Source organism: Nesoenas mayeri (assembly GCF_963082525.1).
Source record: "Nesoenas mayeri genome assembly, chromosome: 5".
NCBI classification, from domain to species: Eukaryota; Metazoa; Chordata; class Aves; order Columbiformes; family Columbidae; genus Nesoenas; species Nesoenas mayeri.
In genome coordinates this window covers 44,080,253-44,108,070 of record NC_137548.1, presented here as the reverse complement: position 1 = coordinate 44,108,070, position 27,818 = coordinate 44,080,253, and the positions used below count along the sequence as shown (strand labels likewise).

The 27,818-nt window shown below is 47.1% G+C and overlaps 1 protein-coding gene across 1 annotated transcript; it reads left to right on the top strand.

Moving 5' to 3' along the window:
• Positions 1-2,031: 2,031 nt before the first annotated feature.
• PRDM11 (PR/SET domain 11) lies at positions 2,032-27,784 on the top strand (the record flags this gene model as incomplete). Its single annotated transcript, XM_080345681.1, has 7 exons — positions 2,032-2,147; positions 2,725-2,828; positions 3,722-3,984; positions 4,948-5,015; positions 20,912-21,099; positions 24,138-24,788; positions 25,620-27,784. The coding sequence occupies 7 exons, from the start codon at positions 2,032-2,034 to the stop codon at positions 27,782-27,784; spliced, it is 3,555 nt and encodes a 1,184-aa protein (XP_080201807.1).
• Positions 27,785-27,818: the final 34 nt, after the last annotated feature.

Here is a 27,818-nt window from a genome sequence, read left to right as displayed (position 1 = left end):
CACAAGCTCTCATTCTCCAGGAGGGAAGAGCGGGAAAGGAAAAGCCATTGTCTCTTCAGAGACAGATGTCTGCATCTTTTCCTGCTGAGGACTTGGGGGTTGTGGACATTGAAACTCCAGGTGCCTTGTATGCCAGGCTTCCCAAACGGGTGGGTTTTCTGACAGAGATCACCTACCCCACAGCTCGCATCTGCCTCTTTGTGCCAGCGCAGGCCCCACAGCTAACCAGCTGGGGGGCAACACCTGTCTCTTCTTGGTTTTTAACATTTTAGCCCTCACCCAGCTGCTGCTTTTTCCTCCTGAGCTGTTTTACTGCAGACTTGTCAGGAAAGACCTTTCTTTCTCCTCTGGGAAGGGTGGGTAGCCCCTGCCCGCAGCCCCGGCCAGTGTATGGGGACACAATCGGAGAGCTTCCCTCTTGCTCTGGAGAGCACAGACCAGGAACTTCACCTGCCAAAATCATGTGTCTTGCCTTCTCCTTAATATCATTTCCCTTCTGTCTGGCTGTTGGTAATTCTGAAAGAAAATGCATCTTGTTTTAGGCATCTTGTAAAGGCTTAGGAGTGCATACGTTTGCATGCATCTAGTTGTACTTGTGCTGAGGCTTTGCTCTCAGAGCACTATATGAATATTAACTAGTGCTTTCTTGATACAGGTTTGATAAAGTTCTTTCAGGCTGCACACTGACATGTGATAAGTTGGGCTGGCAAAATTAATCATTTGTCCCTCGGCACAAAGAGGAGCCACAGAGACTGGGAATAGCGTTCCTTCTTTCTGTAAACAGCGCACAAGTGCAGACCAGACTTACATGGTGCTCAGTCCCGTACAAGCACATGTGGAATAAGAAAATTCCTGTCTTCATGGGTTTGTAACCTCAGAACACAAATTTCTGGATGTCCAGCGCCGAGTTGCAATGGGGACAGGCTCTTCCACCAGCTCCCTGAGAGGAGTCTGCTCAGCTGCTGAGGCCATTGAGTTGGGCACTGCCGCATGCAGCATCACAGAGTGTGCCGTGTGGCAGCAGACGTGGAAAGGGGATCACAGGGGACTTTGGGGAGAGCAGCTGTGAAGCCTGGCCCATTTGGTATGGTGCCTTGGAGGAAGTCTTAAAGACGAATGCAGTCAAGAGATGAGTTGCTCTGCTTTATTCCTGGCCCAAGCTGGGTTGCTCTGAAGCTTAGTGGTTGTTCCAAAAATCTTAATTAAACCAGTTCTGAATTGTCATCACTCACCGTATCAATATTTTTTCTTCCACCATCCCACGATGGGAGGAGGAGGCAAGTGTTACATTTTGGAGCTTGCTGTCCTTAGACATCGTTAAGTGGTTCCTGGCTCTTGTGTTGAGTTGAGGAAGAAGCATTCTCATTGCAGTGGCTTGTGTGCCAGAAGGGTGGTGGTAGCTCAGTTCTGGTCATCACAAAGGACAGGAAGGTTGAGAGCATGACTTATGCAATTTTGGTGGAGTCCTGCAGGGTGCTGTAGGCACTTACCTATTTGTCGTAGGTGTGCGAAGCACACGGAAAGCTCCATCTGCCGGGGTGTAGTACACTGTGCGTTGTTCCCAGATGGAGACTGCATATATTATATTTGTAGACAGATCCTGTTTCCTGATACGACCTGCATTCCTCTTTGTTGTCCTTCTGTCCCTAAAGACCTGCTTTGAGGTAGTGGTGCTCCATGTTCCCATAATGCATCCCACCCATCAGTCTTAAATTCCACACGCAACAATTTTAATGTGCGCTGTGGAGCATACTTCAGATTCCCTGTGCCTCAGGTTGCTTTGTGGTGTCTCACACTCTTGTCCTGACCTGCGACTGAAATGCTATTTCCTCCCTGGCTTGAGAAGGAGTTTCCAGCTGTGTGCATGTGTAGGTGCCCCAGCATCTGATGGCGACTCTTGGTGCTGGGAGGAGCCTGGTCTACTGCCTCTGTCCTGAGCTGGGGGAGGAAGGCTGTGGTTCCTGGGGGAAGAAGGTTGTGATTTCCTGTCCGCTCATTTTTCTCCTCCCTTCCTTCATTTTTTTTCAGAACATGAGTGAAAACTTGAAGGACTGTTTGATCCAGACCCAGGCTTCCCTAGGGGAGATGGTGACGATAAAAACAGAGGCTTGCTCTCCACGCCGGGAACAGGAGTATGGACAGCCTTGGTATGCAGCCGAGCTTCAGTTTGATGTGCTTTAACCCTCTTCTCTCCACTTCCCACCACAGCTTCAAGTTGGTTTTGAGGGATGCATATGAACCTATCAAAGTTATTAAAACCCTCCCTTGTGAGGTTTGCCTTGAGGTATATGACAGGGATCGTCAACTAATTCACATGCTAGGCACGTCTGCTGGGTGTGGTGGTTCACATCAGGCCTCGCGGTGCTGTGTGCGTTGAGAGTTGTCCTGTGCCTCTGAGCAGCACATTACCCGGGCTGCAGCAGAGCGGTGCTGCCTCTCTGCGGGTGGGATTCATCTTGGCCACTCTCCTGCCTGTTGTGGGATGTGCCAGGTGTGTGCCATGCATGGAGATGCTCTAGCTGAAGCCAGAAGCTGCTGTAGGCTTTAGTCTTAAGCCATCTCAGGTACCACCTTTTGGCAGGGTGGATGGCAGGTTGAACCATTTCTCTGCTACAGGTATGGGAACTTAGACAGTTTTTCAGACCCTGTTGCCTCTGTTCCTTTCTGTGTGCAGTTCCAACATCTTGGTAGGTTAATGTCATCTTTCCGTTGTTCTCTCCCCAGCTCTGGAAGGCCTGACCCACCATCCATGGAGGTGGAGCCCAGGAAACTGAAAGGGAAACGGGATTTGATCATGACCAAGAGCTTTCAGCAAGTGGATTTCTGGTGTAAGTGTCTTGTGAGTGAGGGAAAAGCAATGCCGCAGCTGGTGTAGACTTTGGTCTTTCTTAGTTGACATCCTGATGGTTTGGGATGTGTGTGCTCTTCTGAAAAGATTGGCACATTTCTTAGGGAAGCTGTTGAACAAAGTAGTTTGTCCATCATGGGGCTGTGCAATGGTAGGGAGGTTGGTCAGAACTGCGCTGGAAACAAGAAAATACACATGGAAAAAATCCCAAGAGTTAAAAGCTTGAATTCAGAAACTGCAAAGGGAGCATTACATGGATGCTAAATCTTTCCCTTCCCTCATACTCTGGGAAAGAAAGCTGGTGCCAGTAACGTTGGCATACCTACAAAATACCAAACTGTAGTCCTGAATCCCTGTCTGGCCACAGGGCAAGTGCCTGGTGATGCTCTATCTCTCCAAAGCACAGAATGAGGGCTGTTTGACGAGGGTATTTGTTTTTGGGGACATTTGTTTCAGTTCCCCTCTGGTGTATGCCGCATCAAACCTTGTGGCTAGGGGGCACCTCTGCTACCCCGGGGATGTGCAAGGGCCCCCAGCCTCTGTCTCTGCAGACAGTGATGGCGCCTTTCCCTGTGCATGTAGGTGTTGGTGGTGAATCTGTGTAGGGCACCAGGGCTTGCACAAGCACAGATGTTAGTTGGGCAGCTGTGGGTTGGGACAGAGCCCATGTTGAGAGACGTGGTGAAAGCAAGTGAGCAGGCAGTGAAGCATCTGCGTGTGTGGAAGCTTTGGAGAAGGGGCTCGGCCAGGCTGGGGGAGGAGGAGGAGGAGCTGAGGCATGCTGTCCTGAGTGCTGTGTGTCCTACGAGCTGTGTGAGCTTGTATGGGCATCACGTCTGCCCAGCCTAACCCCTGCTTCCCTCTCACCCACAGTCTGTGAGTCCTGCCAGGAGTACTTCGTAGATGAGTGCCCGAACCATGGCCCCCCAGTGTTCGTGTCTGACACCCCAGTACCCGTTGGCATCCCTGACCGGGCAGCGCTGACCATTCCACCTGGAATGGAGGTGGTGAAGGAGCCCAACGGTGAGAACGACGTGCGCTGTATGAACGAGGTGATCCCCAAAGGTCACATCTTCGGGCCGTACGAGGGGCAGATCTCTAGCCAGGACAAGTCCGCAGGATTCTTCTCGTGGCTGGTGAGTGATGTGTCTCCTCAACGAAGCAAAGCCTCAGCCATGCAGCTCAGAGCTGGGGGACTTGCAGGCCTTAGCTGTGTCTTTCCCCTTCTCTTAAGTTCCTTTGCAGTAGTCAAACTCTGACCTGCCATAATAATCAGTGGCTTAAAGGTATAGATATGTGAAAGGAGACCAGGTGTCATGGCATCTCAGTTAATTTCACAGCTAGGGGAAGCAGAGCTTGCTTCTCCTCTCCCTCTCGCCATGTTCTTTCATTCCCTACTCAACCTCGAGGGCTCCTCCAGTACCTTTCTCTGCTCTGGTTGTCACTTTGAAGACAGAGGAAGGACTGTATCTAGAGATTGCAAAGCTCTTTCAGGGGCCTGCAGCACTCTGTCCCAGCCTGCTTGAGCAGAACAGGTAGCCCAAGAAGCCAGGAAAGAGGAGATCCAGTCCATCAGGAGCTGATCCGTGTGCAGACTCCAGTACCAAAACCCGTATTTTTTACCCCAGTACTACGGGCCTTAGCCTATGATATAGAGATGTCAGTAGATCAATAGATATTAATTATTAGGAAAAATGACATGGAAGACTTGAGTTATAGGTGGGAAAAAAATTGAGAGCTGTTGATAGAAAATGCTGCTCACACTTTTCTGTCTGTAAAATAAATGTGTGTCTCAGCCCTGTCCTGAAAGAGAAGCTAGCTAATCTTTTACATCTCACGAGTGTTAGCAGTTTTGTCCACTGCATCCACGGTTCTGTGTTACAGATACTTCTACATAGGAAAATGCTTCCTAGTCAGTGCAGAGTCACCTCCATACATGTATTCTGGGCAGCAGCCTGTAGTACTAGGAGAACTGAGATTCATTGCATAGAGTTTCATGTCCTGACTTAAGGCTGGAACTGAAGTGGTGATTTGAGATTCATAGACCTCCTGTCTGGACCAGCTAGCTGATCTGCTGCATCCCTTCTCTTGTTCCACAGATTGTTGATAAGAACAACCGCTACAAATCCATCAATGGGACAGATGAAACCAAAGCAAACTGGATGAGGTGAGTCCAGTTCTCTTCTGCCTTCCCTTTTGGGGCTCTTGTCTTCCAGAGAGAGGCCATCAAACACTCCTTGTTACTTTGTGTGACAGAAAAACAAACCAAAATGCCACAATCCCTTCTGTAAAGGGTGTGCTTGTGCTCTTTCAGTATTTATTGTGAAGAGAATCCTTTGGAGTCTGATTCAATGAAAGGAACTAAAACAAGGATGTGTGTCTGGAGGATGGCTGTTTTCTGGAATGAGGACAAATTATAAAGATGATCCTATTTATCCACTCTTACAAACACTGACAGATCTCACTCCCTGATTTTTTTTTTCCTTTATGTTCAGATATTTGCAAAATGCTTTGTGTTATCCCAAAGTTAACATCTTATTTTGTTTGGAGTTTTTTGTCCTTTCCCATTTAACAGGCATTGAAAGAGGTGCTTTTTTTTTTTTTTCACCTTTTTGGGCTTCACTTGAAATGGTTGTCTGAGGTGGCTGCCATTGGTTGTGTCAGCTTTATTGTGTTAGGAGAAACATGAAGTCAGTTGCTGCAGCTCCAAATGCAGAAATTGTGAATGGGCTTGCGCTCCCTCTGCCGGCCCTGGGACTCAGTGGAGCAGAACCCAAATACCAGTCAGTACTGAACGGGAGTGTGGCTGGCTCTGGCTGGTTAACTGCAGCAGGAAGGGAGCATGTTCAGCCATTGATACGATGCTTCAAGTATTGGCATGTGTGTGCAAAATATAGGTCACTCTTGCAGACTACTGAGGTGGAGGCAAAGCACTGAAGTGCCTGGTGCGTATGGTGAGTCACCAGAATGGGACATGGCTGCATAATGTGGCCCATCCCACATTAGGACCAGTCCTACTTTCAGGTGAGAATTTTGGAAGCAGTTGTCGTCAAGGAGGCATTTCATACCAGAGCGAAGCAGCGTGGGAATTAACCAGTTCATTGGCCTGGTTGCCTAGGATTTTGAGTTGTCACTCACTAAGGGAAGAGAGAGCATGAAGTATAGTTAGATGCAAGGCTGACGTAGCTGGTCAAAGCTGGTTGCACAACTTTTGCTTCGTTTGAGTCTTCACATGGATAGCAGCTGTTCTGACACTTACTGTTCATAAAGTTCAGCAAAGGATCTCATTTTTCGGTAAGAATTCCAGCTGTTACAGTTGTTCGCTACTGAATGAGAGAAAATGCTAGACCTGAGCTGAGGCTGGAGTTGATATTCCAAAAAGAAGCAGTGGTACAGTGGACAGGTAGGTGCAGGGACATATGTCTTGAAGTAAAAACTGCAAAGTTGAAAAATCGGAGTAAGATTTTTCTGCTTAGGTCTGGATGTTTATGTGATCTGGATGACAGTGGAACTGGGCAAAACCACAGTTTTGGAAAGCAAAAATCTTATGATGAACTCTTCTTCCTAGTGCCATAAATGTAGGTTTGATATCTGAATTTAAATGGGCACTACTTATGGTCCCAGCACCAAAGAAAAGAATGTTCTTGCCTAAACTTGTATTTGCTGTGGGTAAGTCTTGAGATGGGTTTGGTCTAGGCCATTCTGTACAGCCATGAAAGGCGAGGAGGTTACAGTTTTGTGGAAAGGCAATGCTTGTGACTTGTGGGGAAGGATGTATCAAAGGACCTGTGCAGGCTATACCAGTCTTACTGATCTTTCTGTTTTTACTCTTGAAAATTGCTTCTAATAGCAGTATTATGTAGAATCTGACTGACAGTTCAAATGGAGACGGTAGTCCTCAAAAAGACTTGGATTCGTTCGTTAGCAGCTTTCAAACAGAGGTGCACTTGATATCCTGTGCTAGGACATTGCCTGTCACTGAGATGACTCAGGGAACCTGCACTTGCAGGACGCTGTAGACAGCGCTCTTTTTGTTTTTCAGATGGTGCTCTTTGCCATCACTCACAGATGGAGTTCTTTGCAAAGCAGATCTACTCACCCTCTGGGTAGGTGGGTATGGCATGGGGAGGGCAGCTTGGGCTGACTCCTCTCTTCTTGTAGATCTGGCTATTATTTTTGTTGTTTGACTACCACATCCAAGTCCATTTTCATGTTCCCACTGAGGACAATGTGTACACTGCAGCACTTGCTGGTTTAATTTCAAGTGGCTGTTTACCCAGGGCAGTGGCTGACAAGGAGGAAGGAGTACAAAGCGTAGCAGATGGCATGGCAGTGGTGACATCCTCTTGCCCTTTGCCTTGTCAGTCAGTCAAGACAAACTCCTGATGCTGGGAGCATGTTCTCCTAAGTTGGCTATTGGCACAGGGATAATGTACTTTTCATCTCTGTCCGGAGCAGAGCGCTGTTGTTTCCAGTGCTTTATGAAACTCCATGGCTTTGACCTGCAGAGGTGTTTGCAAACCTCTTCCTCTTTTTTAATTTATCTGAGAGCTCAGGGTGATTGATTACCATGGATCATAGCAAACCTTAAGTGAAATTGGTGCTTTCTCAGGCGCAAACCATAAACTGCTGCTAATGGGAGTTCTTGGGGCTTCTGAAAGATTGCACAGAATCAGTTGTTGTTCCTGGTTATGTTTGAGGAAATTCTCAAGGATCTGAACAAAAAATGAAGGTAATTCAGAAAGTTCAGGAAAAATCCCTCTGTGTGTATATCACTTGGCCCACGCTGAGATGCAGGATAGGAACCACCAGCAAACTGGTGGTGCCCGACGGAATTGTTGAAGTGAAGTGCCTCATGTGTGGGGTTTCCAGGCTAGTTTTGGCATTTGTAGTCTGTGTCCCTTCTTACATGTGAGTACGTGAGTTCTCAGGCTTTTGGCACAGTTCAAATTAATCCTTTCCCTCAGCCCATGTGAAAAGGCTGGTGCAAGACTTCATAACTTTTTTTCCTCTGCCATCCTCTCTGCCCCCTTTCCTCTCCAGACATGATAACAAAGAGTCACGGGGAGCAAGACTGTTTGTATGTCTTCCTGTGTCTCCTTATAATGGAGATGCCTGCAATTTATCTTCATACAATAATGCAGCTTGGAAGGGAGTTCTGGTCAGGCATTCCAATATCCTCCTCAAAGGAGAACCAACTTATATCAGTAGATCTTTTAAGTACTGAGCTGGTGTTTCAACTTTACAAGACCTTTTGAAAACAAAAACTAAGAAAAAAAAAACCCAAACAACCTAAAAAAAAAAAAGCCAAAAACCATCAGAGTTACTGTGGCTGCCCATGTGTTCAGAGGGAGTGAAAGCCTCCAGCATATGTACAAGTCATTTCGTTGAACTTTATAAACAGTTCTCTGTTACCTTGCAGCAAGTGGAACAAATGTTCTTATTCAGTACAGACCAAAATTTTGCAGAGCAAAGGGATCCTAAAGTACTTCAGGACTGTGATCCCTATAAAAAAAATTTCCCCAGGGTCTGAAGTGGTTATATGCTTGCTTCTTAGAGGCTAAGAAAAGTGGAGTCAGCTGATATCTTTGTGGGATGATCATTAAGTGCCCACTGTTCACATAGTTTACAATGTCACGTTTGTTTTTAAAGAAGTAGCTGTACGGTCTTGCACTTTCAGATTGACCTGGGCTGAGATATGAATTCTCAGACCTACAGCAGTGGCTCCTCTGGGGCTTGCTAAAACCCACACAGCATCCCCAGAGAGGAACTTCCAAATATCAGTGGCTGCTCCTACAGGCATCCTGCGTGCTAGAGGAAATGCATGAGGAGAAGAAGATCTCTGACAGTAATACTGTCTGCATTTTTATAAGGAGGAAGTTAATGTGCCTGCTGGGAACCTAACATTAATTGAATTCGTGATTAAAACTGGCCAGAACTCATTACTCTTTGCATGGTGAGTTTGCTGTTGGAATACTTAAGTTATCTTAAATAGTTTTGACCCAAGTCATGCTGGAGCAAATGAGGAGAAACCTTAAAATCTCTATATCCAGATCTGCCACAGTTTGTCCTGTGTACTGGAAAAAGGGCTCCAATTTCCCATCGGTGCAGCTTAGCTGGTGACAGCAGCTGTGGCTTCAACAAAGAAGGGGCGCAGGTTTCCTGACCCCGTGGTGTCTCTGAGCAGCTCTGGAGAGACTTCTGCTCTGCAAGCTCACCTCTACCCGGGGTCACTTGGCAAAATACTGTTACTCCTTTTTACTAGAGCAGCTTCTCAGTGGAGGTTTGTTTCCACCACACGGAGGTACTGATGGTACTGTGCAGTCCAGGGTACCTGCATAGAATATACATGACGTCCTGTTTTGCTGAATGTGGTAAAAATCAAACCGTAAATGTTCCCTTTCTCAATATTCCATGTAGCCTTTTCCCTCCTTCCAGTGTTCAGCTGGGAGAACTCCTTTTTCCTTTTAAGTTTGGGTGGTTGTTTTTTTTTTTTTAGACTCAGGTCAGTGTAGCAAGTGCTTTGCTGGCTCTTCATCATTTCATTACCATCTTCCCTAAATGCTCCTTCTATCCAGCCACAAATGAAGCTTCACCAAAAGAGGAACTCGGGGATACATGTATGTTTGTCCCAGTGAAATGCATCTATGCACTTAGCTGTATGTGGCCTGGATTTGAGCAGCATTTCCTCCTGGTTCTTCCAGCTTTGACCAAAGTTAACAGCTTCTGACACCCCAATGGAGGGCAGCAGTGTCAGGGAGATTGATTAAACAGCAGTGTAACAGCATTAAGGAGAAACTGGAATGACATCAGACAAGGGTCACACTGTCTTTCTGTAGGTTTTTCTTAGTCTGCAGCCCACAAGCACCTTTCACATGAGAGCACCCCAAACCATGTCTCTTCTGCTGGGCTGCGGCAGCAACTGAGAGGTGCCAGCAGGGACATCGCAAACGTGGGGCAGGGGGGAATAATGCTGAGGCCTTTACTTATACCAGCTTTTCAGAAAGTGTTTTGAGGTGACTAAAGTCTGCCTCTGAGAGACAGGCCATTCAGATGAGCATTAAATGTAGTTCTTTAAAAGAGGAATGTCTGAGCTATCCCAGCCAGAGTTTGTTCCCCTAACATTGCAAAGATGCTAACTTTAATGCTAGTATTACTAGTTGATAACATCTTTGGTTTCATTTAATTTGGGACCATAAGCAGAAAGAAAACTAACACATTGGGAAGGCAATAGGTTTTCCCTCCCACAGAGTCACTTCAGTTACAGTTCTTAGGTGTCCTAACCATTAAGATGTCTTATTTCCTCTACGTTACATCTTAATATCCTTTTTAAATCTTAATTCTAGGCTGTAGTGCCAGATTTTTGGGGTGGTTTATATTAACACTGAAGTCTTCTGCCTCAGATGAGTATTGTGTTCTCTACCATAACTCCATGCTGATGTAGACTTCTACCTGAGAGCTTCCTTTAAAATATTAAGCACTACATGACATGGGCACCAAAAAGGTTGACCTTTTTAAAAAAGTTTCCAACATCCATGTTTTTAATTGTTTGAAGACGTGTAAAAGCAGGTTTTTGTAAAATGTAGCACTAGAATAACTGTTATGGCATTTCACTCTGCTATAGTGCAAATCAAGGCATACACTAAGTTTTCACAGGAGTTCTGCTCCTCTGTGGCCTCTGATCTCTTCTGTGCTGTTCTGCGTGCTTGTACGCAGGTGTCCATTGCCCAGGCTGCAGATTATTCCCCTGCCCGCAATCGCACTGTGTTTATGTGAAAAACTGGATGTTCACGCAGTTTTTCTCTTTCCCTGTTGAGTAGACCTACTGCCTTGTTTGTTCCCCCCCCCCTCAGTGAAAAGCCCTGTTTAGGACTAAAGTTTTGTTTATTTTTGAAGTTTCCTTTGGCTATGTCTGGAAAAATAAACACATACACACACACCCCTCTTCGAACAAAGCTGCTTGTTCTCAGGATGGCTGCCTCTTCTTCTCAATGGGCTGAGGCTGTGAGTTTTTTATTTGAAACATCAGAAACTGGGAGCAGGCTCCTGTCAGCAGCAGTGACAGCGAAGCCTCGCCAGGAAAAGCAAGTGGGTGGCCTCATTCCTTTTGAGAACAATAGGAAATGGCAACCATTTCTGGGTAAAACAAGCTTGCTGTGAAGCAAACACTGGACGCACATTACCCCTTGTGCTGAAGAAAAGACTTTTTCTTAGGAAAAAAGATTTGCAGAAGTTGCCCATGAGTCTGGTTGAAATCTCCCTCCCTTGAAAATATCCAATTGGATGTAGCCTCTGCATGGCATCCTGCAAGTTTTAACAGAAAGGGTGGTGTAAAAGTTTCCATTGCATTTTGTGCTAGGCAGAACAATAAGATATGTTTCAGGCCTCTGAATTTCCTCAAGAACCCTTTTTCGAGCAATGTCACCTTAGAAGCTAATTCATCAACGTGACTGCGAGTTCTCAAGCTTTTTTCTGTGCACAAGCTGCAGCAAGTGATGTGAGGCTGTACTGAAATTCTCATACGTAAGTCAGGGCATCAGATGAAGTGTAAAATTTCATTTTAACTGTAAAGCCAAGAAGGCTTCCGCACACTACTTGCTGGTTTTTTTTCTTAAGCTTGAAAATTGTCTCTTAAAAACAAAAAGGCTGCCTTTTCCTGGTGCAATTGAGGAAAACTGAGAGGTTGTTGCGGGTGGGGGGAGCTGGATCCCACCGAACTCCTCTGCCCCAGTGTCACACTGGCCAAGAGGTTGGATGCATAGGCATGCTTTGCGCTGAATTCCTTTTACCCAATTGTGCTCTGTGGGATGTTCAACCCAAGGAACATGGCTGAACGAAAGAGGAAGCCCAAGTTTTCCAAAGAAGAACTGGACATTCTGGTCACTGAGGTGACCCGAAATGAAGCCATGCTGTTTGGGAGGCAGACAATGCGTCTGTCCCATGCTGACAGGGACAAGATCTGGGAAGGCATAGCCAGGCAAATCACATCAGTCAGCCAAGTCCCCAGATCTGTCAAAGACATTAAGCACAGATGGGACGACATGAAGAGAAGGACCAAGGACAAACTGGCATTCATGCAGAGGTCCCTCTCCAGCCCCGGCAGCACGGGGCGGCCCTCGGCCATTGTCCTGACTGCCCACGAGAGAGCCATCGAGTCGACGCTGCATTCATCACACCAGATGCACGGCTTCCAGAGAGCGGAACTGGACGTGGTTGACAGCCCGTCAACAAGCTGTAAGTATCGCTGCCTTAACACCTCTTTGTCTTATGCTTGCCTATCTCAATTTGACACCAGAAGAGCATTGTGTGTTTTGTGAGATGCTGGATTGCTTGTCAAACCAGGTCCTACTGCTGTGTTGGGTTTCAAGGTAGCCTGCTCTGGTGAGCATAGGATATTGAGATGAATTGTGGAAAAGCTGTTTGCAAGTTAAGATCATCTTCATCTGTTTATCTAGTCCTTTTCCATACTGTCTTCTAAGGGTAGACATTGTTCAGATTCCACTTTCCTAATGAGTCCCAAGACTGAACTAAGCCTACAAGTGAGGGAATGTCTGTAGTTGAAGTGCAACTACCTCCAGTCTGTGAAGAAGTGTTTGTAAAGGATTAGGAGTTCTTCATCTTGCATGCACCCCAATAAAAGCAGCAATGCTGTCAAGCTGAGAGCCATGTGTCAGTCACTAATGGATCACTGCATGGTATCCGTCTTCCAAGAGGACTGTTGAGGGGGCTTAGTGATCACTGGTGTTTATCCTCTGAGGCCAGGCTACTGATGGTTTCTCACTAGTGGTCTGAAGGCTCAGCACAAGTGCTGTGAAAAAAGTAGATGATAATTATTCCCTTCTTCACTGTTTTTTAAATAACTACTTTTCGTGCTTTCTCAGTTAATCGTCTTACACCACAACTCACAGACACCTTCCAGTGCTAAACCACAAGCTACTTTTTTGCAGGTTCTTTCCTCAGTTGTGTACATACGGTTTTCTTCTATGGATGTACAACTTGGTCTGTGAGCTTTTAGGGATACCAAGGAGAGAAAAAGGGGATAACTTCTTCGGAAGTGAGCCAACTATTGCTTCATAGGTCTTATCTTGTATCTGAAGTAGTGTTAGTGGGAAGACAAGGACAAAAATCTTCAAGAACTGACAAAGTGGGACTTGATCATTCTTTGCATTTATCTTGGAAGCCAGTTGTGCTAGTTCAGAGGTAAAATGAATATAGCTTGTGCAAGGAGATAGCAGGCAGCAGCAACATGTGAAGTATCATCCCTTCTGACACTTGATGTGCCTGTACCTGTGAACTGGCACATCACTAGATATATATCAGACTAATGAGAACTTTTACAGTGAGTTTTGCTTTGGTTTTGGTTTTGTATCGAGTGTACATGCTTGATTAATATAGGATCCTGTTGCTGCTATGCCTGAGTGCCTGGTTCTCTTAGTGATGCCAAGCCATGTAGTTGCCTTGCAGTATAGACCTTGCAAGCAGCAAAGACTGTGTCTATGCTTTTCTCAGTGTGGAGGGTGTAAGAAATGACATGGGAGCAGGGTTTTGGCATGAGGAACCAAATGTGTCAGGGTGTTCTGAGACTGAACCAAAGACGGGAAGCCTTTGTCCCTCCAAAACGTTGGAGTGTTCTAGCTAGTTGTGGTTTTGGGGAAGGAGAGTCATTGCTACTCTCTGAAATTAATTCATCTTCTAGTAATGAACAATGCTGTGTACACGATACCATGGCAGCTTGGACCCCTCCTGCGCTGACTGAGTTTGCCTGCTCTTCAGGCCTCTCACGGCTAAACTTGTCACTCATATTCTGATGTTGCTGCACGTGCATGTTGAGTGATGTATCAGGAGCTACAGGCTTGTCTCAACTGGCAGACTCAGAGGAGGGAAAAACCCTTTTTCCATGTGCTTTGAGATACCATGAAACACAAGTCAGAGTTGTAAAGGATTTCATGTTAATAATTCATGATTTCTCTTCTGTTTAAGCTGACGAAGATGAAGAGATGCCAGGCACTTCTCGGGCACACCGCTTCTCAGCGCTGCAGAGGGCCAGTGCAGGAGGCAGCCAGCTCTCTGGGCCCTCCTTCTTCCACACTTCATCCTCATCAGAGCACTCAGAAGCTACCAGCCAAAGGCAGGAACTGCGCCGTCCATCCCCACGCACCACCTCGTCCTGCAGACCCCCGCATCCCCGCACAAGGAGCCCACCCCTCTCCAGCTTCGATCGCCAGCTTCTCCATTCCCACGTGCAGCAAACAGACCTGTTCAGGCAGTTCTGCAAGGAGCTGGTGGCCATTCACAGGGACATGGCAGACAGCATGCATGTCATCAGTCAGAGGATGGCTGACCTCACCAGCCAGGTCAGCCAGATGTGCCAGACTCTGTCAGAAATCCGTGATGGGGTCCAGGCTTTCCATAGGATACAGGATCCTAGTGTCATGCAGGGGTCTCTTCTGCAAGCAGCTTGCTCAAAACAGCCCCCTGAGCCCATTGCAGAGTCTAACCAAAACCCACCAAAACAGACTCCTCCTGCACGGACTACCAGGTCACGAAAGAGAAAGCACCATTTTTAACCTGCTTCCTATAAAGAAGGGTGCCCCTTCCTGAGCTGCTGCATGCTCACATGGCATCTCCATGTGTATCAGTACTCTGCAGGGCAGGTCAACAGACGCCCTAACCCGTCCATCCCTTTGCTAGCTAACAGACCAGTATGAACTATGGCAGCTGAATAGTAGGGCTGGCCATCTGCAGTGGCAAAGAGGAATCTCAAATCTTACAGAGCTTGGGATGTAGAACATCTTTCTATTAATAGAGATTAGGAATTTGCACTGTCTTCCCCATGCTTTGCATGCTCTGTAAGCTAAGAGATGCAATAGGAAGCATTATCTTGCTCTCTTCCCATGCCTGTGAAATCTTATTTACCGAGACACTGTACTACAGAGCTCCCGTTGCAATCAACCCACAAATTTACCCAGCTACTGCCTTCCTGTCATCTTCCTGCAAATTAGTATATGCATTGTGCATAAATACATCCTTATGACTCTGAAGACTTTAGTGGCTCATTGTTTTTATCTTATGTTCAGCAATAATGGGCAGTCCTGGGCTCGCGGTGACTCTCACACAGGTTTGGGAAGAGTGATGTAAAAGCAGAGCTTGCACAGGGAAGGGAGGAAGGGCTGATGCTCAGGACAGATCTGAGCACTGTGTGGTTTTAGACTCTAAGAAGGGCTGCTATGGCACTTGCCTTGATCCAGCAGTATCACATGCACAAAGAGTTTAATCTTCGGCTGCTCGAGTCTGAAACCCCTACCTATCCTTCACAATTGCTGTTAAAATACGGTTACTTCTTAATATGACAACATTTAAAGAGAATTGTATTATATTATTTTCTTGCATGTTATAATGTTCAGTTTTGAACCACCTCGCCCTCTTCAAAATGTGAGACTGCACAGAAACAAGGAAAAATATAGGGCCTTCTTACCTTGGGAACAGTTTGGTTTTGTATCACTGTAACTCTGTCAGGTCCAGTACAGTCACTTTGCACTTACTCAGTGGTATTGAGCGTGGGATCTGTACTGTGTTCTCCTATCGTGAAGAGTTTACAATCTAAATTCACATCTATATAGGTTAAAATCCTAGACATAGTGGTTTTGTACTGCTTTCTTTCCACATACAGACACAAGAAAGAACTGTGTTGTAATGTTTGAATTGCTTTAATGCTGCAGAAGCTTTCCATGTACAACCCTGATTCTGAAACTCTGCTTTAATAGTGTTGCCTCAGGTGGTGATAACATACACATGGCAGCTATTTTACGATATGTCTGTCTTTTGCTTGATTTGCACATCTGCACTTAGCATGCTGCCCCCATCTCTGGAAAAATCTGGACCATTATCATGTCATTCTTCAGCAGGGAAAAGGGCCAATGCACAGATAGCACGCTGCTGCTCTCTGGGCTGTTCCGTTGCATGTGGAGGTGGGTTACAGCAAAATACTCAAGTTAATATGAATGCCTGTCATCATGCCATGTCCGGGCTACAGACTTGGCCAAAAAGTTGTATATACTTCAGCGGGAATTGAACACAGCGCAGTATAGCATAAAGATAGCTTGGTTTATGTGATCTTGAAGGATCTTCTTTAATCTATCTGGCCTGTCCTTTGAAAGTATAGTGCACTAGCTTCTCTTCTGGAAAGCTCACTGTATGTCTGCTGTGTCAGGCGTTCCTGATGTGCTTTCCCTTTTTTCTTTTTAATTGTTCTGTAATTCTTATTCAAGTAATTTATTTTCAGTGATGTGGTAAAAGGCCCTTGAGCAAGGAAGTAGAGGTCTGGCAAGGAGAAAAAACTTTCTGAGGAATGACCACACTGGTTTCATTCAGAATATGTTCCTCGTAGTGCTGGTGCAAGACCAGGGCAGTACTTGCTCACCTTTTTATGAGAATGTCATTTTACTTCTATTGTTAGATTTGTATTCTGCAAAAGCCACGGTCTCCCTTCAGTTGAAGGGAAGCTTGGGAAATCTGGTAGAAGTTGATCTAATTTGTGAATCACAGAGAACTGAAAAAATGGTGATATGTTTTAAAGGCTTTCTGAGTCAATACAGTACTGCTGCTATATACCAGAAATAGTATTTTATATTTTTATAATATTTGGTCCCTACTGATGTTCTCCCATGGATGTACTGATAGGATTAGCTCCTCTGATGTCTGGGTGGATCTATTCCAGGAACCCTCAGGTCTGCAGAGGAGAAGACTCCCATGGATGCTGGGCACTGGAGGGAGTTGCCCTTGTTGCTGCCATCAGTTTGCCCAGATAGATGCATTTAGAGAGAGAACCCCGTTGTCCTGACACAGGATGCGCAGCCTTCAATGCAAACCCCCAAAGGCTGGGCTCTGGTCAGGAGAACAGACCTTGCACTATTAACCACCTAATGTCTCCCAGTTTCCTCTGTGAACTATTACAGATTGGCCCAGATCTGCGGCCGTATCTCCTGCCCTGTGTAGGCCCCTCAGTGGAGTGGTTTTTCTGTACTGGCTCACAAAGGATGCTTCCTCTTGCACCCATCATGTTAACTGGCTGTTGAAGTAAGTGCTTCTGTCAAGGCAAACTGCTGTGTTCAACCCCAGTATCTCCATGTCCTGCACATGCCGAAAAATTATCTTAAAAAGTATTTTTGTTAAGAATACAATAAATATATAACTCTTAACACAGTTGTTGTTGAGTCATTTGTTTCTCTCAGAGAATTTTTGGCTGAACTGGTAACAAGCCTGTCACAGATGCGAGGTCTCCTGGAGGCACTGGGTGTTGGGGAGCTGGGGCAGGGTTTGTGGATATGGCACCCCGTGGCATCTGCCTGGGCTAGTGGCGGCTCTCTGGCACGGGATCTCCTGCCTTGCCTCTGCGCCTGACTTGGATTTGGGGGAGCCAGCGGCCTTTTCCCTGCGGTGCTCTGCCCTGGCGGGGCATCAGTGGAGCACCCCCAGGGGCAGCGGGGAGGCATGGGGCAAATCTGAGGGTGGGCAGGAGGAGTGACATAAACCTGATCCACCAGCTGTGGGGCTCTCCTTCCTCCCTATTGTCTTTCCTGGCTGCTCCGTTCACCTCCTGGGGAGGAGTGGTCCTGGCTGCCAAAAAATACCGTGATGTTTTTTCCAAAACTTAGCAATTTGGTGTCCTGAGTGGGCTGTGGCTTAGAAGAAAGGGAGACAAGGATGTTTTTTTGCTGCTAGCTAGAAAGGCTATGAGAAAGGTGGCCCTGTGGAACAAGGAGCCGTGCCTATGCAAGGGGTTGATCTAAGCCCCAATAACTGCAGATGTGTCATAAATGGTCTCCATTGGTGCAACAGCAAGTCCTGAGTAGCCTGGGCAGAGTCTGGGGAGTTCTTGAGCCTGGCTCATCCCAGGGACCAAGCAGGTCATGAAATGTCCTATTTGCCACTGATGGCAGTGCCTGTCTGCAAGAACAGGAGCGGCTCTGGGTGGCTGGCTCTGCCCCAAAGGTGGTCCTAACCCTGCTGTTCCTCAGGGGATGGCGGTCCCTGGGAAGCCTGCTGTGCAAGCAGGGCCGTGCCTGTCTGTGTGCAGGACTTGTGACAGCCTTGCTGTGCCAGCCTAGCTGTGCCTGTCTTCAGCATCTGAACGGAGGTGGCTGCCTTGCCTCAGCTCAGCTTGAGTGTTTGGCATCAACAGGGGGACTGGCTGCTTTCCCAGCCTTTGCAGGAAGGGTTACTCAGGAAGGCAGACTTGTACAGTCTCCCTTCTCGGCTGGCAGTTTGTGCCCCTGCCTCCCCAAGCAGGCTGCTCTTCTGTGGAGAGACTGACTCTGTCCTTGCGAGAGCACCTGCCTCTAACCTGTGGTGTGCAGCAGCATGAGGTGTCTTAGACCAACAGGTGGAATTTGGGGTTTACACAGTCCTTCATAACCTGTGTCATTTCTGCCCTTGAAGCTGTGGCTGGGCAGTGCTGGTTTGAAAGCGGTTCATTTGTGTTGATGATCTCATCCCCATTTACGTTACCTCAGGGAAGTATCACAGATGTAAACTTCCTCTCAGAGCATAAACCACCAGCTGTAAGGAAAGTGTTTGTGACTGTGTTATTCCACAACTGTCTGTTAAGGGCTTTCTTCATAACTCTTGGCGAGATCAGCAGCGCTGGATGCTGCAGGAGGCTGGATGGGAGCGAGCGAGCAGCATGCTGCAGGGCTGCAGCCGTATTGCAGGGCTGCAGCGTGTTGAAGGTCAGCAGAGAGTGGCAGGGCTGCAGGGTGTTGCATGGCTGCAGCAGTGCTGCAGCTCGCACCCTCCAGCCTGCGCTCTCCTCCCCGCTCCCTGCCACGCAGAGCTCAAGGACAGTCTCAGGCAGGAACTTGGAAGGGTTTACAGGCAGCAGAGCAAACAGGAAAAGCATGCTTATGTTTAATAAAATACTATGTAATTAAAGTGAGCCCTGGTGGGAATAGTTAACCAGGCTTTCCCTTCCCACACAAAACTGTGGTTTAGAGAATTTTCTAAATCTCACTGTCAAATGCAGTTGGTGGATGCACTGGACAGTACTGTTGCTGGCCCATGAATTCGTCAGGGCCTCTGGCTGTGGGGGTGAGAGTCCTGTATATTGTGTTAAGAGGCTATGAGTGACTTGGGGGGTGATAAATCTCTGCAGTTAACTGGGCTCCTTGGCAGGGGCAGCCAGATCTCATCATTGTTCCAGCTGATGTTTGGGCAGCAGGGTGGAGAGTGGCCACAGGGGCTCTCCTTAACTGGCGCTAGGAAGCATCCAAGCATTTGTTTGGACTGGGGTGAGCATCTTCTAGGATGTCCTGTGCTGCTGGGCATCAGACAGACCACAGCATATTGCTTTATCTCAGGGGTTGTGTCTTTCGTGACTGAATGTCTGATACACATTTTGTGGAGTGATCACTTACACCCAGAAGTGACAGCCTGGCAGCACTAGCTGTTTGCTGTTCCAGGACCTCCTTCCTACCACGCTCGTCCAGGCTTCCATTCCTTCTCAAATACACAAAATGATCATTTAAAAGTTCTTTTGTTTTGTGATCAAAAGTAGAATAAGGGTTAACAAAAGCCAATGTTTTGCTAATTTTGGCAATGCCAGAGCCTGCTGTTTAAATAATTACTGAAGATTGTGGAACATGCTGGTTAGCACACGTTAGGAAAAATACAGCTTAGTGCAGGCAGATGCAGAGTTGCTTAACATTAAAACCAGAATTGCTGGAGCTATGGGCCGTCTGAGCCACTGCAGACTTGTTTTCTGTGTTTTGCAGGGAATTTCACCAAGATTGTGGCCTTAGAAGTGTGGGTTAGTGAGGTCACATGTGGGTGGGCTTTTATCTGTGCATGCACATGGCTGGAGAAGGGGAGAGCATTCAGGGAAAAACTGACAGATTTCTTAAGATGAAGAAATACTCATGAACTAAAAGGGAATGTTAGGCAAGGCCTAGTGGCAGCAGATGTCAGAGGAGCCATATGCAGCTCATCTTCATTAATGTTGCTGTGGCAGGGAGTGCTGAATACTAGAGGCAAATGGCACAGGAGAAGAAAAAGCTTTTAGCTGCGAACTCTTCATATCTGCTCTCGGGTCTGTACATACTGTGACAGGGACTCCTCCTGGTCCTGGGTGGGTGTGACAAGCTCATGTTGGTGGCAGCTGGAACCAGTATTACAAAACCTTTTCCATGTCCTCTAGCAAGAGCACAGGGAGTGTGCGAGCAAATGATACCATCCTAGCTATAGATCTCTGTCTTTCCAGGTTGCACAGAAGGACAGTTGTTTGGATTGTGAATTAATGCATTTCTGTTGAGCTGAAATTTAGCTGTTTTAAACTGGGAAAATGAACCCCGTGCTCAGAAAGCAGTCGTTCTGTCAGCACTGCCATGAGATCCCCACAACATGGTGCTGGGCTTTCCTGAGACATGCAGGTCTGTTTGTATTTTTATGTCACACCCTGCTGAAAGCCAAAGTGCAAAACCTTCCAGTCCTTAGTTTCCTTTTGGACAACCATATAATACCCCCATGCACATTAGATGTCCCTGTTTCTGCCCTGATTATCTCACTTGTGCTTGTCTGAGAGGAGAGAAGCAAGGCAATCTGATTTATGCTAAAAAGAAGGATGGTGGTTTCGGGAAAGAGACAGACGGAGGGACCCTGCCACACTCTGGATGCTCCTGAGAATAAACGAGGAGGCCCTGGAATGTGAAGTGATGGTGGGGAATCCAGAAATCCTTGTTTCCATCTCTAGGCAAAAAGAGTTGTGCCCATGAGTGTTTGTGTCACCATTACTGGCAGAGATAGTCCTTCAGAATGGATGCACATTGCTGTCATTCCTTCCACAGCAGAAATGGACCCACTGTCTTAGTGTTCCCTGGATGTCCATGCTCTTTGTCCTGTACCTCTGGCAATTTGCACACCATTACTTACAGCTCCATGCTTTCCAGTCTGGCTGTGTTGATGTCTCTCTCTGAAGGTCATTCTGGCTTCCTCATGCTTGTCATTCTGGTGCAAGGGCAGGCACAGGAGAAACGTTTGTGTTTCATGCCTGCCTTGTCACCTTGCCCTCAGGTACGTGATCATCTCTCGGGAGGAGAGGGAGCAGAACCTGATGGCCTTCCAGCACAGCGAGAGGATTTACTTCCGTGCCTGCCGTGACATCCACCCTGGGGAGAAGCTGCGGGTCTGGTACAGTGAGGATTACATGAAGCGGTTGCATTGTATGTCCCAGGAGACCATCAACAGAAATCTCACAAGCGGTGAGTCCCCTCCCTTTCCACCCTCTCCCCCGATGCCCTTGGGCTGCCACACTTGTTGGACCGAGTGTGGTGGGTGAAGTAGGTGATGCCCAGGCTGTGAGAGGAGAGCTGCATTTCTGGAAGCAGAGCACCTCTGGGTGAGAACTCTGCATGACATGGATGGATGGATGTACAAGAAGAAGAATATAACCGCTGTCATGGAGATCATAAAAGAAAGATTTGTGCCGTGTTGTGTCATGTCGTGTTGTGTCGTGTTGTGTCGTGTCATATCGTGGGTGTGCTGCAAGGGCCTGATGCAAAGCCCAGGGATCACAGAGCTTCTCTGTCACGAGACTCCCTGGCCTGAAGATTGCCAGGCTGGTGGTCCCACAGACAGGCATTAGGTTTTTCTTCTGAACATACTGCTTTCTCTGGCTCCTGTGAGCAGCCTGTTTGAGGGAGCTCTGGCTGGTTTTGTGTGCATATGAAAGAGAGATTTCCTCGGTGTGTTTGTATGTCCATTTTCCTCGCCTAATTTATCTCCTCTTTCTTCAGAAAGATAATTTGGGATCAGCGCGACATCAGCTAGAGACTCCTTAGCGTACAACGTACAGGAGGCTTTGTACTTGTCAGACTGATTCTTCCCTGGATAAAAATTGTTATCTTAAGAGTAGCTGTGCTGGAACAAACCCAGCGGTTCTTTAGGTCAGTGTAATGTCAGCAATACAGGAAGCTTTAGAGGAAGGCAAAAATTCTTAATGCATCTGTTCATCTACACAATACTGAGACCTGAAGTTAATTAGGGGCATTTCTTTCCAGGCTTGGCCACAGAATGGCAGGGCCTCAGAGGAGCAGCCACACTAAATATAACTTTCTAATCAAGATTCCCATGTATATTATTACACAGCTGCTGTTGCTGCCTTGACTTGGTAAAAGGTGTCTCCTCTTTAATCATGGGGTGGACAAGATGTCCTGAAAAAGCTGGTTATCCTCCATCACCTTGGAGTTATTATGCACTTGCAGTGTTAAATCTTGATGACTGTACTTGGGCAATTCCCACTTCTGAATTAACATTGGCATGAATGTGCTTTTTTATGTTAATAAACATTACTGAGTGATTAGGTACAGACTGCAGTGATGCCGGTGCATCCCATGCACACATTAGTTGTCCAGATGGCTTAGCCCTTTCTGAAAGTACAGCAAGAGAAAGACTATGCCCTTGGAGCAGCTGCTCTAGAGGGACATCAAGGCCACGAACGATTGCCCTGCCATACAGACATGCCTTTAGTGGTGGTGTCATGTTTTTTGTCAGCTGAAATGGTAACTCACAGCCTGCTCTGTGCCATGAATGTGGTGAAGATCTGCCTCTGGGCTCCTCAGGACCCACCAGAGACTACTGCACGCTCAGGGAGAATCCCACGTGGCTGCAGAGGTCATCCTAGGAACCCCCTGGCGTCTTGGTGAACTCATCCTGCAGCAAACTGGGCTCAGCCTGCATTCGCAAAAGCAGCGCGGAGACATTGTAACAAGGAGCCTCCCTTGGACTATTGCTAGATTTGCAAGGCAACACGACCTCAGCTCGGAGGGCACTGGGAGGCAGTCAGGGAGCGGCACCTAAATCTGTTGAGTCACTTTCTATTTAAAAGGTTTCAAATTCCCTGCAGAGGAGCCTGTCGAGTGAAGTGGCATGATTTATTAACTCACAGAAGAATAACATGGTGTCTAGCTTTTGTTTCTGACCCACCTCGTCAATGGAGTTGAGACCAATAATTTGAGGGACTGTCTTGTCATTTCTAGCTTCTCCATAGAGGTGAACCACTCAGTTGGGGGCAAAAACAACCAAAGAAGAAGAAGAATCCATTCTCTAAATTCCCACTTCTGCCAGTAGTCGTTATAGTGCATAACAGGGGAAATATTAGGACAGAGACTCAAAACTTTGCCCATAGAAATTCTTGGCAATTTGTTGACAATGAGATCTGTTGTTATGGATTCACTCAAGAAGTGGCTAGGGTTGCCAGCCAACATCAAAACCCACTGCCATTTGGGCCAGCCTTTTTTTACGGTGCCTTACTCTAGCTGTTCTGAGTCTTGCATCTTTTCTGCATTCTTAGCATTACTCTCCTTAGAGGTAGCTTTTGCTCCATAACTCTTATGAAAGCATGAATGCACTTTAAAAGCAAACAAAACCAAAAATCAGCATAAAGCAGCGTCTTGTTTGGGAAGCCATCAATGCTTGAAGTTATTTACAAGATAGAAGAATGATGGAAATTGAGCCAAACCTATCGTCTTTTGAATTTCCAGGTAAGGAAATCTGGCTCTTCCCTTTATTTTAAGCAATTAATAATTTGTATGAGGTTGCTTTTGTTATTGTTTTTCTTTTTTTAATCACTGAATGGCCACACTCTTAGACTCCACCGGGACAAGCTAGATGTCCCATCCTTCGAGGGCTTTCACCCATTGTAGCTCAGTTAACAATGAGTACCTTGGGGTTTAAGAGTGCAAGTTGCTTTTACTTGGAGCAGCCTCCAAACTGAAGGAGAGTAAAGGGGCTTGAAACTTTGTGCTGTGTTGTGCACAGACGCTGGGGTTGTCATGAAACGGTCCAAATCTCTCACTGCACTGCTGTAAACCTGATACCTTTTACCAAGTCAAAACAGGCACAGGCAGGTCTTCCAGCCAGCCGAAACGGCGCTTGGGCTCTGGGCATTAGGTTCCACTGTGATCAATCAATCACCTCATAGTCATTCACATTGTAGGTTGGTTATATCTTTAGGTTAAACAAGCTGCCTGTAGTTTCTCTTCTCTTAAAAATGTGAGGGTCCTACTCCGCTGTGGCTACCCAGGACTACCTCTGTTTTTGCTGACGTGCCCATTAGCAGGGCTCCTCCTCTCGTGAGCCTTGGTTTCCATTGAGTTGTGTCAGTTCCCTGGTTTGTAACATGATGTGCAGACCTGCAGGGATACAGCCTGCATTTTGGTTCTTTTTTTGTTTGAGTTTTAGATTGAGGGATGTTGCTCGGTTCCCGGTGATAATCCCCACCCCTCATTTTCCTTTCCAGGAGATAAAAAGTTGCAGAGGGAAAAGTCAGAAAAGAATGTGGAAAATCAAGAAGATGCAAGGGGGCCACTCCAGCTCACCCCATTAAAGCAAGGGAAGAGTCCCTACAAGCGCAGCTGTGATGAGGTGGAATCCCATTCACAAACAAAGAAAAAAAAGATTGACCTCATCTTCAAGGATGTCCTGGAGGCTTCCTTGGAGTCCGCCAAATTTGAAGAGAACCAGTTAGCAACGAGTACGCCGCATTCCATTAGAAAAGCATCTAAATACCAGGCTGAAGACATCTTTGAGAGGTGTGGCAGTGCCATGCAGGATGGCTCCCTGAACCTCAGCAGAATCCGGAGTGAGGGGGAATGGAAGCTCCCCCATGGTTCCTCTTTCAGCTTAGCCAAAGATGTGGGCATCCTTGAAGATGAGGAAGAAGAACCCCTGTCACTCAAAGCAGACAGCCCAACTGAGCTGTCACTGGCTTCTGCACAAGGTGACTCCCATGAAATCCCCACCACCTCCTTCTGCCCCAACTGCATACGGCTGAAGAAGAAGATCCGGGAGCTGCAGGCCGAGTTAGACATGCTGAGATCTGGGAAGTTACCTGAGCCACCCGTGCTACCGCCCCAGGTACCTGAGCTCCAAGAGTTCTCGGACCCCACAGGTAAGCCTTGCCGAGTAACGGCATTCTCCAGACCCTGCCTAAGGAGAGTAGTGAGATGCCTGTGTGCTGTGTACCCATCTAAAGCATTTTGCTCTGAGTATTCAGGTGAACATGTGGTTCTGTGGAAGGTTTATTGTCAGGTTTTGTGGCCGGGTGGGTCAGGAACTGACACAGCCATGATCACAGTGGAAAACACTGTCTGGGAAAGACTCTGTATGACAACTTGTTCTCTTTGTTGCCATTGTAACTGATAATGCACTGCCAATAAAAAAGACATTCCATTGCAGACAGTTTGTTTTCTGTATTTTTGATGCATTCTCTTTCAGCGGAAGCCCCTCCACAGTGCCTCACATGCTACCAAGAAAGTCTGAATGACTGTGGTAACACTGAAATGTGCGCTCTTTGTGTATGAAATTATGTCCTGCTGTGTTCCTTGTTGGAAAGCCCTCTCTGTTTGCTCCACTGCCTTAACACAACCATGTGTCCCTTTCTGAAGATGTTTCATTTCCTCCAGGAACATGCTGTCAAGCAGCCAGGAGCCTTCACCAAATGGAATATTTGTGTCACATTGTGTATTGTGCAAATGGCCAGGATGTAGTGTCCTCTCTTGCTGTCCATTGTGGCATGTTGGAGACAAAGTTCATATGCAAGAAACATTGCTTTATTTTCTCTTCAAAGCCATTATTCCAATTCTACCCATAGTGCCTTGTGGGCAGGAGAGGGCAGGTTGTGGCCAGCTTGTCAAGCAATGCTCTACTGTCACCAGTAGGATCCTTCTCTAGCTCAGCAACTTTGTAAATACCATATTTTTTTTCTTTTTTCTTCTTACAGCTTCAGAAAGCATCATCTCAGTTCCCACCATCATGGAGGACGATGACCAAGAGGTGGATTCTGCGGATGAATCGGTGTCCAATGACATGATTGCTGCTACAGACGAACCTTCCAAGATGTCTTCTGCAACGGGCCGAAGGATACGGCGGTTCAAGCAAGAGTGGCTTAAAAAGTTTTGGTTTCTGCGGTACTCTCCAACATTGAATGAAATGTGGTGCCACGTTTGTAGGCAGTACACAGTGCAATCCTCTCGGACTTCAGCCTTCATCATTGGCTCAAAGCAGTTCAAGATACACACAATAAAGCTTCACAGCCAGAGCAACCTCCACAAGAAGTGCCTGCAGCTTTACAAGCTCAGGATGCACCCAGAGAAGACAGAAGAGATGTGCCGAAATATGACCCTGCTCTTCAATACAGCCTACCACTTGGCCCTGGAGGGAAGGCCCTACTATGACTTTCGGCCTCTGGCAGAACTACTGAGAAAGTGTGAACTCAAGGTGGTGGATCAATATATGAATGAGGGAGACTGCCAAATCCTAATCCACCATATCGCCCAGGCTCTTCGAGAGGACCTGGTTGAACGCATCCGACAGTCTCCCTTCCTCAGCATCATTCTGGATGGGCAGAGCGATGACTTGCTTGCAGACACAGTTGCGGTTTATGTACAGTACACAAGCAGTGATGGGCCTCCGGCAACTGAATTCCTGTCTCTTCAGGAACTGGGCTTTTCTACAACAGATAGTTACCTCCAAGCGTTAGACAGAGCTTTTTCCAGCCTGGGAATACGACTGCAGGATGAGAAGCCAACTATTGGCTTGGGAGTTGATGGTGCTAATATTACTGCTAGCCTGAGAGCCAACTTGTTCATGACAATCAGAAAGACCTTGCCCTGGCTTCTCTGCCTGCCCTTTATGGTGCACAGGCCTCACTTGGAAATTTTGGATGCTATCAGTGGGAAGGAACTGCCGTGCCTGGAGGAGCTGGAAAACAATTTGAAGCAACTGCTCAGTTTCTATCGTTACTCTCCCCGACTCATGTGCGAGTTGAGGGTCACTGCTGCCACTCTGTGTGAGGAGACTGAGTTCCTGGGAGACATTCGAGCAGTGAAGTGGATCATTGGGGAGCAGAATGTGCTCAATGCTCTAATCAAGGACTATCTTGAGGTTGTGGCCCACCTCAAAGACGTCAGTGGACAGACCCAACGGGCGGATGCTTCCGCCATTGCCTTGGCCCTCCTGCAGTTCTTGATGGACTACCAGTCGATTAAACTCATCTACTTCCTGCTGGATGTGATTGCTGTGCTGTCACGCCTTGCCTACGTCTTCCAAGGGGAGTACCTTCTTGTGTCACAGGTGGACGATAAAATAGAGGAGGCCATCCAGGAGATCAGCCGGCTAGCAGACTCGCCTGGGGAGTACTTACAGGAATTTGAGGAAAACTTCCGTGAAAGCTTTAATGGCATTGCTGTGAAAAACCTACGGGTGGCTGAAGCCAAATTCCAGTCGATCAGAGAAAAGATCTGCCAGAAGACCCAGGTGATCCTAGCCCAAAGGTTTGATTCCCGTAGCAGGACATTTGTGAAGGCCTGCCAGGTATTTGATCTTGCAGCTTGGCCCAGAAGCACTGATGAGCTCATGAGCTATGGGAAGGAGGATATGGTACAAATATATGAACACCTGGAGACGGTCCCATCATTTTCCAGAGAGGTTTGCAGAGAGGGGATGGACACCCGAGGGAGTCTGCTGATGGAGTGGCGAGAACTCAAGGTGGATTATTATACCAAAAATGGTTTTAAAGACTTGCTCAGTCACATTTGTAAATACAAACAGAGATTCCCCCTCCTAAATAAAATAGTTCAGATCCTCAAGGTCCTTCCCACCTCATCAGCCTGCTGTGAGAAGGGGCGCACCGCCCTGCAAAGAGTGCGCAAAAACCACCGCTCCCGACTCACGCTGGAGCAGCTCAGTGATCTTTTGACAATTGCCGTGAACGGGCCACCCATTGCCAACTTTGATTGCAAGAGAGCACTAGATAGTTGGTTCGAAGAGAAGTCAGGCAATAGTTACGCACTGTCAGCCGAAATGCTGAGCAGGATGTCGTCTCTTGATCAGAAGCCGATGTTGCAGAGCATGGACCACGGCTCTGAGTTCTACCCGGATATTTAGGAAGGAATGCCTCAGATCAGAAAGCTGTTGAATA